The 12,839-nt window shown below is 40.4% G+C and overlaps 1 protein-coding gene and 1 long non-coding RNA gene across 9 annotated transcripts; one reads left to right on the top strand and one right to left on the bottom strand.

Moving 5' to 3' along the window:
• The first annotated feature begins 2,279 nt into the window (after positions 1-2,279).
• On the top strand, positions 2,280-3,721 carry ZPR3 (binding protein). Of its 2 annotated transcripts, XM_039130754.3 has the most exons (2): positions 2,280-2,669; positions 3,456-3,721. In XM_039130754.3, exons 1-2 carry the CDS (start codon positions 2,408-2,410, stop codon positions 3,719-3,721), a joined length of 528 nt encoding a protein of 175 aa, XP_038986682.1. In that variant the 5' UTR covers positions 2,280-2,407. The 2 variants fall into 2 exon arrangements, with proteins under 2 accessions (XP_038986682.1, XP_088565694.1); XM_088709568.1 differs by lacking the exon at positions 2,280-2,669 and having other exon boundaries at positions 3,479-3,721.
• A 37-nt stretch (positions 3,722-3,758) lies between these two features.
• Positions 3,759-11,594, bottom strand: LOC103703079 (uncharacterized). 7 transcript variants are annotated; one of them, XR_015972529.2, is made up of 12 exons: positions 11,383-11,585; positions 11,170-11,271; positions 10,925-11,012; positions 10,221-10,522; positions 9,166-9,284; positions 7,835-7,951; positions 6,756-6,877; positions 6,601-6,672; positions 5,969-6,075; positions 4,226-4,358; positions 3,997-4,096; positions 3,759-3,868 (listed from the first exon to the last, which is right to left on the bottom strand). It is a non-coding gene; the product is annotated as an uncharacterized LOC103703079 (long non-coding RNA). The 7 variants fall into 7 exon arrangements; XR_015972528.2 differs by having other exon boundaries at positions 10,251-10,522; positions 11,383-11,580; XR_003384870.3 differs by having other exon boundaries at positions 3,759-4,096; positions 10,251-10,522; positions 11,170-11,263; positions 11,383-11,594.
• Between the last annotated feature and the right edge of the window lie 1,245 nt (positions 11,595-12,839).

Genomic DNA, 12,839 nt, shown 5'->3' with positions numbered 1-12,839 from the left:
TCAAGTGAGATGAACTGCATGGCACCTGCAAGCCTCCGAACATGCAATCCTACTTCCGTGTGATGAGATTATATTCCTCCTTCCGAAGCCTTCTACTAATGAGTTTCTTACTCGAAGAACACATCCTAGCATCTGAAGTTGGATTCTGTTTTCCAGCAAGCAAAAGAGCAGCTTGGGGGTCTGCCTCTCCTTTCCATTTTTAAGCACTGGGGCCAAATCTAGAGGAGCTCTTCTTCTCTCGTACCCATCCAGAAAAGACCTATTGAATCCTTATCATATTGCCAAAATTATGCCTGCAATGGATGCAGAGACCAAATGGAGGTTAAAAGTCTGTCATGATGGTAAAAATACCATCCCTGAAGCCTGCCAGGAGGAAGTATATATAGGTGTTTTCACTAACTACCAAGTGGAGGGCTTGAATGGTGCTCATTATCTGTTTCTGGAGCCATGCAAAATCTCTCGGGGGAATCAAGAGGCTACGCTCATTGAAACCTATTCCCCTGAGAGGTGGTAGGCCATGGACGCAGATATCCAGCCATGTAGGCAGCAGGCATTACGACACCATGCCACCAAATATTTTTAGGAGAGAAATTATTGTTATTGTTCTTTATTATTGATATTATTTATTTCTTAGTGTGTTTCATCATTTTTCACTTCAGAACAAACCAAACCGGCGCAGTTATAATTATTAGGATGGAGAACAAGGGTGTGCCAACTCGAAGTCTACCCTTGTGCTTTATGCTTTTATATTTTTCCTAGTCTACTTTTAGATATATATTATTACAAATCTGAAACCCACAAGTGATTGCAAACCCTTGGACCTATCAGTTTGTTATGAAAGCCTTCCATTGAGGTGAAGGCTACCAATAGCAAAGCACAAGTTTGTAGCATTAAGGCTATCTCAAAGAATGCCGGTTAGACTCTCAAGATGCTTCACTAACAAATGTGCCCCTTTTTATATGTTCTTAGACTTCATTGCATATATACAATGGCATAAGTTGGGAGTCCAACTCGCATCAAGTAGCATATATGGCATACGAATCCCCAAGCCTATACTTGACCCTCCCTAACTAGAAATTAATGTTAAAGGCAATCTGTAAACTCTCTCTTGCAGCAGATCAGAGGCATGTATTGCACTCCATTCGATGTGCTAAATAACCTAATCTTAGCTATCTTCGTGCCTTAATATGATTGCCATCTTCTCATGCATCGTAACTCATTAGTAGCGTTAATAAAAGCATAAAAGAGACTATGGGTGGAACACTGGAAACATCTTAATGATGGGATTCCATGCAGCAGAACTTTTTCTTTTTCCCCCTCCCGGAAAGAAAAGTTCAGGACCATCTCCAGTGCCTTTCGGCCCTTAACTTGCTCCAAAGCCTAAATCTTTCGCAAAAATCCAACTAGGCTCACGAGGTCCTTGATCCTAATGACCGTTCTACCCTCGGTCTCATCATCACGTCATGGGTAAAACCTTCGTGCTGTTCACAAATATAGTCCAGCTGTCACGATTCCGGCAAAATATCATTAAAAAGTTCGGGGAAAAACTGCATCAAAATCGTTACATGAAAAGTTCATGAAACACCGTATGAGCAACGGCTCATATGAAGCCAACGAGGCCCACGAGGGCCCAAACAGATTGACCATTTTGCCCCAGTGCTCCTTTGAATCCTGAGGGCAGATCTGTCCGAATGAAACAAAAACCATGTTCGTGAAGGAAGGACTAACAATAATAATACTAGGGGCTGTATTGGGATGGAAAGTGTTTGTCGAAATTAACTCCCGGCCCCTCATTTGATGATTATTTTATAATTAGGACCTCCGCCATGCTATTTTCTTCTCCTTTTTTTTAACTTAAAGATTTACAGGCTTTGACTAGACCTTCAATGGATATAGTCAGGAATAAAGATCCTGATCATGGAATGACAGCAGAATCAGGAGCTGCAAAGACTAGATAAGTTTACCAGCACTTGTGAGTTAACCGAGGATGAATGGGATTGACATTACTTGAGCAAGATAATGTCATCTTGAATTTATTTATCTTCTCCATGGGTGCAGTGGGGAGGGTTAAAAAAAAAAGAAAAAGAGGAGGATGGAGGGTAAAACACTAAAACTAGGAGATGTGGATGATGACAATAAATGGGATGGTAATGGTGATGATGGGAAGAAACAAAAGAGCATCGATGAGGGGGGTGCTGATGGGCGGGTGGGGGCCCGAAAGGGCCATCATTGCGAATCTTGGGCCGACCGAACCCATCATGATGTGGAGAGCTTGTGGAGTTCCCGAAATGCCCCCGGACCCCGGCCACCATCACGTGACGCCACCCCGCCGCCCAACCTCATCATTTGCTTACATTAAACTCTCGCCCCCCACCGGTCGCCTCCCCTCGCTCGCTCGCTCGCATACATGCATGATTCCTGTGGACGAACACACACAGAGAGAGAGAGAGAGAGGAAGAAGAGGTTTGAGAGAGAGAGAGAGAGAGAGAGGGAGAAGAGGTTAGAGAGAGAGAGAGAAGCATGTCTCACTTGTCACCCCCTCATCTTCTACGCTATAAATATCCCCACAACCCACCTCCAAGAGCCCATCCCCAGCTGCACGCTTCTTGGCTCCTGTCCATCATACTTGGCTTTCTCATTTCTCACTTTGGAGGGCAACCACCCAAGAGGTGAACTCCTTCGAGCTGCTTCTTTTGGAATGCTTGAGCTTGATGTGGAGGGTGCTCTTGTGTTCTTTGTTTGAGAGTATGGGGTAGTTGGCACACATCAATTGTGTTCTCATCCTAAAGTTGGTATGTTGGTTTAGGCTTGTTTCTCTGGTTTCTTATTCTTTCTTTGGTGGTCGGGGAAGGTAGATGGATTTTGTTATTCTGGGTGTTGCTTTGTTTTACATATGTAGCTCCATTGTCCTTTGTGAATCCTTTTCATATAAGGTAAGAGAATTTGGTGCTTGCTTTTGAACCTTTCGACACTTGGATGGTTGTTTGGTTAGTTATTTATTGGATTTGTCTTACGTTAGACCTCTTTTCTTATATTTCTCACAAACAATTGAAAGGAAAATATAATATCTGCCATTGTTTCTTCCTTTATGCTGCTTGTTTATACTTGTGGTCATACACTTGGAGAGAGATACTGTAGTTAACAATCTCTCTCTCTCCACCCCCTTCTTCTGCCTGCCTCATGTGCCATGGCACAGAGTCCATGACATGTCGAGGTCTTTTGCTTCAGAAGGTTCGGTTATGCACGTTTTATTTGTTCCCTGTGGGTCTTCTAGGTTGCAGTGCCTCAACAACCGTGTTCTTTTCCTTTGGGACAAACGAGTCACTTGGTTTAATATACATAGTTTGAATCACAACCTTCACTCCGACTAATTTGATTTACTCTGCTGCCACTTTTAACTCCTATGATTCTGTTCTTCCGAAGCTAATCTTGCTTACTGCTGGTATTGTTTTCAGAGTACTGTTCCTATCGAGAAGTGATGGAGAGGATCAACTCCGAGCTCTACTTGCAGAACTGTTACATAATGAAAGAGAATGAAAGGCTGCGGAAGAAGGCACAGCTTCTGAACAAGGAGAACCAGGCCCTCTTGTCTGAACTGAAGCAGAAACTGGACAAATCCAACGCCAACGCCAACTCCGACTCCAATCCCAACCCCAGCCCCGTCATGGACCTCAACGCCACCCCTTCAAACGACAACACTCCTGGTGCAAGCAAGCCTTGATGCAGTGCAAGTGTGCTCGGAGGATTTTTTTGGATGCTTTTGTGATGGGGCTAAAAATCTGTGTAGTTTGATCACTTTTGCCCCCAGGGCAGTAATATATAGTTCTGTTATCAAATCTAGCTTGCTACAAGAAATTCTTCTTGCTTTCTACAGGAAACGGTGCCAACAGGAATGAATATTCATAGGCCAAATGCTAGAACAATTTAATTTAATTTTACCGCCACTAGGAATAATTTTGGAACAATATAAATAAGCCAAGTTATGGTATCCATCACCTAAGAATCCATGCTAAGCTTCTTGTCGATGCCAGAAAAAAGATTGGAAGAAGGCCACGAAACGTTTGTAGGCAATATCGACATCTTTTGCCACGATCTCCTGCAAAATGCATTGAGGGCATAAAGAGAAGCTCGCGTATAAAGAATGCTCACCATTTTAATTGAAAAGAACAAAACTTTGCACCACATATATGGAATGCTCGTTTGTCAATGTAATTCAGGTTTATACCTCGACAATGTAGCTCATTTTTCACCATCTAAGTTCACTTGCACTCCATTACAGAACCAAGTATCCATGATCCTGCTCCGAATTCAGTTTCTGCTTATTTCAGGTTTTCATGTGTTGCATCCTTTCCACCCTTCTGTAAAAATTTCAATTTATAAACTTATATAAGTATCAATTTAAATATGTTTATCAAACTGGTTTCCTATCCTGCCATCTGTACAATTTTATGAGATTTCTGGTGTTAAAAGGTCAAGGTTTCCCAGTAAGAAAAAAACCATAGGGTAATCAAGGTGACGAACACGCTGTCTTAATACAAAATTAAGGTCAAATGGCTAACTTGTATGCCATGGAGTACACGTAAATTAATCATGAACAACCAGGGCTACAACAGTCAAAAAGGCTCCATCGATCACAACCCTCAAGCTTGCTCCAAGCTTGCATTACAAAATGCAACAATCCTAGTTCTTTTTTTTACCACCATAGGCGTGATACATAGTAACCGAGGTGCGGGTTTAATCAAATGGAATGCAGATATTTGGTCGTTGGGCCACTTGGCCAAGTCCTTGCATCAACTAGCCACCTCATCAGTGATGCAATTAAATTTTGGGTGGGCAGGCCTCAGAGCCTATATGGATGAAGCCATTGCAAGACCATCTGAAATGCATGGTCCTCCTGTGAACTGTTCATAGTCCCTGGTGTACTCTGGGAGCAAAACTAGGGCAACCTTGCAGTGTAAATAAGCAGAAAAGAACTACGACTACCCTGCAGTAGAATAGGCAGCAGAAGCCTTTTAAGATGTCCGAAGCCATCCTCGTTATAATTAAGGACTTTTTTAAGCCGGATCCATAAAGAGGAAGTGATCTTTTTCCCTGAGATCTTAAAAGGCTGATGGGGTGATGATGGGTCAAAAGACTGATCTCATAGATTCGAGGGGAGGTCAATGTGTTTCTTAAATATAACGAAGACCAGATTCAGATAGAAGAAAAGCATGAGACGAGAGAGAAAGAGCCAGAAGAGTCCGTCCGTACGCACCAGCTGACTGTGAGCTAGTTGTACGTCATGTGGTCTTGACTTCGGAGTCCCATCAACAGCCCACTTGATCTCATTTGCAATGATTACATCTTAAAATAAGCAAAAAAAGAAAAGACTATTTCCTTGCTTTAATGATATGGAAGACTCCAAACAAAATCTTAAATGGATCATACCAAGTAACACCACTAATCATAATATAGAGATTTTTCCCCAATTTATTTGGCTACACATAGGCTTTGCTCGAGAGCACAAGTCCACCTAATACCCATTTGGAGGTTGGTAAGTTTCCCCTTGGTGCATATTCTTATTAGCATATGCTAATAATACTTAATAATGCTAGAATTCCTGTCTTCACATTACATTGATAGACTTAGTTTTAAAAAAAAAAATCAAAGTCTATAGATAAAAGGTACATTACCAAATAAATTGCGAATCCTGTATTTATAAAATCATTGATCAAGAGAGTAGCATATATTATCTGGTATTGCGAGAATTTTTATTGCAAATATAGGCTTTAGATAAATAGGCATGCTCTTCTTTTTTAAATGCTCACCCGTTAAGCATGAAATTCATTAATATGACCATAACCCACCATAAATTTGACCTGGGGCCCTGCACGTGAAGTCCATCCTAAATTCTAGAGGTACTCAGAGATCGTAGACAAAAAGATGGGAACCAAGATAAAAATAATGATGCTAGGGGCTCAGATCATACCATTACCATTCAGAAGAACCAAAGGCGCTGCAGAGCAGTAGAGTAATGAGCTATTCAGACGCATGCCTGCCCACTTGATCCAGAGAGTACTTCCACCGCAGGAAAGCCTGAATGGTCCAAACGAAGAAGACAATTCGGATAGTAATGAACATCAAATAGCCGATAGCAATTCAGATAGATAGAGAACCATTAACAAATTGGTCAGTAACTTAGACCGTAACTAAAAAAAAAATCATGCAAAAAATTTCGAACTGTTTGGGATTTCTAATTTTCTCCTGAACTTTAATTTAGTACAATCGGATCATTTAAATTCATTTAATTCAGACCCTAGCTATGAATTCTGTCTTATTGCCGTAACAGAATTGTCACGTGCCTAGCTTATATGGCAGAAGATGATGATTTCTCATATGACATCACATAACAATTCCATCACGGTAGCCAAATGGAATTCATAATCAAGATCTAAATTGAACAAATTTAAAAGTTCGATAACCTGATTACCCTAAATTAAAATTCAAGAGAAAATTGAAAACCCTCAAATAGTTCAGGATTTTTTGCATAATTATTTCAAAAAAAAATATAACTTTACAACCCACCTACACTCGAAAAGATAGGAGGACAAAAGCACCTACCACACCAACATCACACCAAGATACCAAACTGTGTGTTAAGAGAGATGCGAGCTGCCGATCTTCATGAGATGGCTGTGATACAACATCAACACCATTCAGGTGGATGAGCAATTGGCTCAAACTGGAGTGACATCCAATCAGGTTGGGATACTGACCAAAATATTTATGATGTTTCAGGATCATTCTGGCCGGTGTCTGGAGACTGATCCATTTGAACATTAACAGTTTTATGTTTTCTTCTCCTCCTCCTTCTTCTCCTCTTTGATTCAGGGGCATACTGAAATTTGATGGGTTTATATTCAGCGACAAGAATATAAATAATCGGACGGTAAAATTAAGGAAATATTTTAGGGAGATGAGGCACCAGCGTGTATTGATGGATGAATTACAGCACTGGCACTTTAAAATGGGCTCGGGATATTTAACATGGTGATCAAAGTGAGGCAAGTTGAATGCAAATGGTATATTAGTGAACAATAACAAAGAAATTTGTTTGTTACGGCACAATAAGTCAACTGAACAGTGGATCCGACATGGGCATTTATTTGATGAAGCGACTTCCTGTGCATAAAATGAACTCAATAATCATGCTCGTATAAAGATGGATGGGTCAAATAAGAAGATAATAGCTAGTACCCATGAGGAAGCTTAGAATAGCACCAGCTGAGGAACATGAGATTATTCACTCGTGTAAGCAGAACATGAAGACAACCGAGGTTCTGGTCCTTGAAGAGTAATACAGGAAGGCAGGCTTAAAATGACCCTGATAAGGACATGAACTAGAATATATATGGTTGACGCCAAGTTTATGAATCCGAATATTTTAAGATGGATTCTAATTAGAAGGATGTGTTTTATGCATGCACATAAACTTGATCTGCCAGACTGCCTGTTTACCAACTCATGATTCTCTGAGTTAAAAATGCACCTTATTTCGTTTGTTTGGTCAGAGGATCAGGCTTGTTGGGTTACTCTCATCCTGTCAAAACTTGCCTACTGTCACTTGTATGTTGATAAAAACCGACTTGTCATCATTCAAGAGACCAATGCTGCATGAATTTTAAATACCAATTTTTGCTTGTTATATGGTTTATTTGGATCTAGTGTATTCCTGTAATCCCAATTTTCTGCCATGAATTTAATTTATAGAGATAATACATTCTCACATCGAGCCAACAAAATTTGCTTGAATTTTATATACATGTAGTAAAGCCTAAGGATGAGATAGATATACCTGTGCGTGGAGAGCTGAGGAATGCCGCAATCTACAGTTTGTACAACGAACCAACCCCAGAAGCAAGTATGGCGCCTTAGTACATCCACATCCCAGATCATTCCTCACAAAAATTTCCTGCATAAAATTAGCAAGTTGACATTTTTATTAATATTGCTGATTTTGAAATCTTTATCTAGAACAAAGATAAGAGAACAACAAAAAAATTTCTATTTAAAACACAAATGTGGTACCCACAGGGCCATAAGGTAATTAAAATTCATAAACAGTGGGCATCATAAGCTCACACATAATAACATAACATTTTCAGTTTTTCGCAGGACCATGTCATAAATTTTCTTTCTAAATGTTGTAGGGAAGAAGCTATATGTTCAAAACAAGTAGCATGATTCTGGACTTAGTAAGATGCACTTAGATGTGCAATTCAAAGCAGCAAACATGCCACTTTTAATTTCTTAACAAATACTAAGAAAAGCCTTACAATGAAAACACAATGTAGCACACAGAAGGATTTCAAGTGCTGATGATGACCTACATCATGGCAATTAAAGATTTTTCTAGGTTTACTCTTCACATACTAGCAAAAGAGACAACCACAGGACACACTTTTCTAGAGGAATTGTTGGAGTGGTGGAACAGAGCTCTTGTGGCAAACAAACTTAAAGGGAATTATGGCAAGTGAAATCAATCCAGACAACTCTTACGGTTTGCTGACCATAAATTATCACGCATCATGTGTGCATGTTTAAAAACAAATAAGACTGCAATATGAAATTAAATGAAGTGACTAGACAGGGACAATGATTAGATTCAAGCAGAAAAGGAGAAGAAAGCAATGCTATGACTAGAGATGCCCACAGCAACCAGAACAACAGTACAGAAGATGAAAAAAAGATTTGAAGCTGCATTGGAAATGATTTCCTCTTCATTATCAAATAAAGCAACCATTTTGATAGCCTGCTCATTTTCTAAATCTCGAGGAGACTTCCATGAGTCTAGAAGAGCTCTGAGTGCACAGTAATTGTCAAGTCTACAGAGGGGATAAATTCATTATTTCCACCTCCAAGGCATCTAGGCTGAGTATCACAAATATTTAGCTCTACCCATTATTTCATCAACATTACAACCAAGTTCCTCAAATAACATCTGAAATGCAGAGTTCATAAATTAACAAACTGCGACTGCCACCTTCCAACTTCCAAATTTCAAATACAAATGATAAAGCATAAGTTGATAATAACCTCGTAATCCGATCCAATATTCTATTTGGAACTACAGATATGGCACCGTCAGGTGCTTAACAAAAATCATAATAGTATTCATGGAAATACCTGCAATGGAAGTGAAATGAATCCTTTTTGTCTTCAGATTGCACTTGTGCCTCCTCAAGTTTTGTTGCAAGTAGTGGAACAAGGTGACTCACAGTTTGGTCTGAACCCTTCAGTGTTGACTGTGGTATACCAAATGAAGAATAAGTTATTGTATTGACTGTGATATACCAAATGAAGAATAAGTTAATGCACTGTTTTGTCCCCTTCAATGAAACAACATATTGAATGCAAAGGACTAAAATAAGTTCATCCCGTGTGCCCATAACACGTTTTTCATGCAGGGGCACAAGCGATTGGAAGAATGGATTAAGTGAGACGGAAGCCTCAAACAGAATCAAATGGAAACGCATGGAAACATAATAGTAAGTACAGAGGAGCAAATGGAGGCTGCAGGGTCGCAAAATGGACTGAGATAGAGAAGTGATATTCAATATTGCTTTGTCTTATCATTAATTTTAGCAGCAAAGTTTCATATCATAATAAGACATGCGAACAATGGTGGCAATCAAGAACGAAACAAATTTGTCAATAAACAGAACTACCTCAAAAGAAAAAATAATTTTGGAAAGTGTACATGGTGAATGAAAAGCATGTAAATACGAGCCATATAAAAGATGAACTATTTCAAGTGTCAGTAGAATGGAAGGTGAAATCTGGTTTCCTACATCAACCAATTTCCCTCTCACATGGGATGAATGGCATCCTCTATTGTGTTGAAATATTTAGATTTCCGACCATTTTCCCTAAGTTTATCACGCAAACACCACCTCAATAAGTGAGGCATTTGATGGTGAAGTTAGATATGAAATGATATCGCTTCAGTTCACATATTTTGGCATGTCCTAGTTCTTAAACCAAAAGCATCTTAATTTGTAATTGAACAGCAAGTTCAAACCAAAGACTAGGTAACTATATTAATAGGATACCTCAACACACTGAAAAGGTAGAAACCAGTATCATGATAAGTAACTGCAGTACTAACTTCCACCAGGTGCAAGCAATTCAAAATAAAGCAATTCGATAATGTCACATTAAATAAAACAACAGGCACTAACCAGCGGTAAAAAGAAGAAATAAGGAGCGACCTTTCAAGATGAATGGCCAATATCGGTACATGCCAGAAAGCTCTCCTCATTATGACAAGCTTATGCATTAGGGAACCATCACCAGCTTTTAGGATAACTCTTTGAGCCAAATTTTGACCTCTGCCGAACCATACGTGCCATAAGCCTCCTCCATACGCCTGCACATTTACCGTCAGAAATCTAGACCTGGAGGATGCAGACCTACGCTTCTGTTTCAAGCATGGCTATCTGTCTGAGCAGCAATTATGTGAAACCCACTGCCATTGTTATATCTGCAAGGAAAGAATAATGATCCTATGAAATTGAAAGGAATTGCCTTTTTTTAGATCTAATGAGGAACAACAATCAAGAACTGAAATAAGATAGAATAATATCAAAACTGATGAAAGACAAGTGTTAATCATAACTGAGTGATGATGTGTAACAAGCAGCATATAATTTCAGCTCAAGCATGAAAGGTTCGAAACTTAAATGAGAATTTATTAGTAACGATCAGATCATGTTAGTTAAACCCATCGAGCAAAACGCCAATGCGAAACTGTGGCTTTCATGTCAATAGTAAAGCTTAGCTTTTTTCGCAGCATCAGCAACAATCCAATCAGCTGATACATGCGTGCAAAAAGCCGTCGTTATGGATATGCATCATACATGCGAAGGATGGAAAGATGACTCACTTTTCTCCGACCGCAAAGGCAACCAAGGAGGACATGTTCCGCGCGAAGAAGGAGCGTCCCGCCGCGATCAGTTGCCATTTCGCTTCAGCTGAAATGCAAAAAACACAACGTTAGGAATCATGCCACCTTTGTTCCTCGTTAAAATCCCAGAATCTTTTAGAGATTCTTGACCAGTTCCTTCAACTCGGCCATGATAGAATTTTTTTCCTTAAATTCGAAATAAATAATGATCGAATTCGTAGTACCAGTGGCGAGGAACTAAGCCCAACATTCGTAGAGATAATCCAGAAGATCGCCCGCGGACAGCTCTCCCCCGCGCCCGAATCCTGCTTCAATTTTCTTTTTTCCTTAAAAAAGAGGGAAAAGGAGATTAGAAATAGAGAGAAATAACAGAAAAGAAAAGAAGACGAGGGGCATCCCACTGCCGTGGTGCGATTCGCGGATCCATGGGCGCTGACCTGGAGCGGCAGAACCGATTTGGAGCAGAGGAGACGATGGGCGGAGGAGCAGCTCTTGGAAAGGGAGAGGATAGGAGAGGAGAGGAGATGGTGGGGAATGATGATAGGGAGGTGGAGCGAGATGGAGACGACTCAGAGCCATCGCGCGGGCGCGCGAGGGCGCGGGCGCTTTCTTCCTCGTTCCTACGCTGAAGAGTAGGGCAGAGTCTTCATTCCTACGACCTGCCGCGGCTCGACCCAACCCGGTAAAACTATTTGGCCCCTCGGGCTGGAGGGGTACAAGCCCAACGATTTTTGTGATATCTAATTAAGGCCCGGCCCAAGTTCTGGATCTGGGATTTAACTTGGGCTCCTGAAATGCTGCTCGCTGTGGGTGTAGATGTGCACGCTTTAAGATGGGGAATTATTAATCAATGTCAGGTTTTAATGTTGCTACATCTCTCAGATTAGTTTGCCGATGGAAATAAAGATATACTAGCAGTTTTCTCCGTTTTCTTATGGAGGTTTTTATTGCTTGTATACTCACTATCATCAAACTATCACCAATCGATTAATTATTTCATAGAAGAAAGCACTACCTACTTTGACAATAATGAGAGTACTCATAAAAATTAGGTTGTAATCTTGAAGAAAGGTCTTTTGTTTTGAAAATTGCTTTAAATTATTTTTTTTATTTTGTTCTAATTCTGACGATAGATTTAGGTAGCACTTCATGATCTCAAAATTCTAACCGCGGGTTAGTGGCATGCCGTACAAATCTTCTCGAGCCGCTATTTGCTTGGTATCTCGGTTCCGATCCGAAATGAAACGCCACACAAAAGATGACAACTACAAACTTCATCGCAAAGAGGAGAGGTTAATTTTTTTATAGAAAAGCTTGATCGGGGAACCCTGACAGGCTAGAGCAGAATAAACAAAATCCCCAAACCACGGCAGCGAAGTTCTCTCCAACACATGCGACCAACCTGTACGAAATAGATGTTACGATTAGCTTTCCACCCAACACAGAATCCTTCAAAGTCTCCGATGGTTGGAGACAAGGATGGACTCTGTCCAAAGAAATTTGCAGGGAAGGCAACCCACTTCGCTGATGAAAAATTTTTCATCTCCTGAATTTCTTCTAAATCCCTCGACAACTAACGACCATTAGGCTACTCAAATTCCAGAAAACCTGTCCTGATAACTCTTTTCCAGATCTCTTCTCCACACATCAACTTTTGGTCATCTACCATTGGGTCCACTACCAGTGTTGGCAGCTAACCCTCTCCAACCAACTTCCCTTGCATATAACCAAACTCTTCACACGTACCACCTCAGCAAAACTGGACTGGCAAAGCAAATACAACACAAACAGCTACAGTTGTTGAAGTACTCGGCAGTTGTACCTCCTTTCTACCACCCTCCAATACCAGTTTCACTCAAGAGATGCCGTTAACCAAACCTGCAACAATAGAAGT

The sequence above is a fragment of the Phoenix dactylifera genome, chromosome 13 (assembly GCF_051530095.1).
Source record: "Phoenix dactylifera cultivar Ajwa chromosome 13, Ajwa_hap1_PhDact_Kaust_v1.1, whole genome shotgun sequence".
Lineage (NCBI taxonomy): Eukaryota > Viridiplantae > Streptophyta > Magnoliopsida > Arecales > Arecaceae > Phoenix > Phoenix dactylifera.
Note: the sequence above shows the minus strand (reverse complement) of the source record. Positions and strands in the feature narration are given on the sequence as shown.

Excerpts from the sequence above, each read along its gene's own strand:
- ZPR3 (XM_039130754.3), top strand. The coding sequence starts at position 2,408 with ATGCATGATTCCTGTGGACGAACACACACAGAGAGAGAGAGAGAGAGG. Across the intron at positions 2,670-3,455 it reads GGAGGGCAACCACCCAAGAG|AGTACTGTTCCTATCGAGAA; the intron begins GTGAACTCCTTC and ends TATTGTTTTCAG.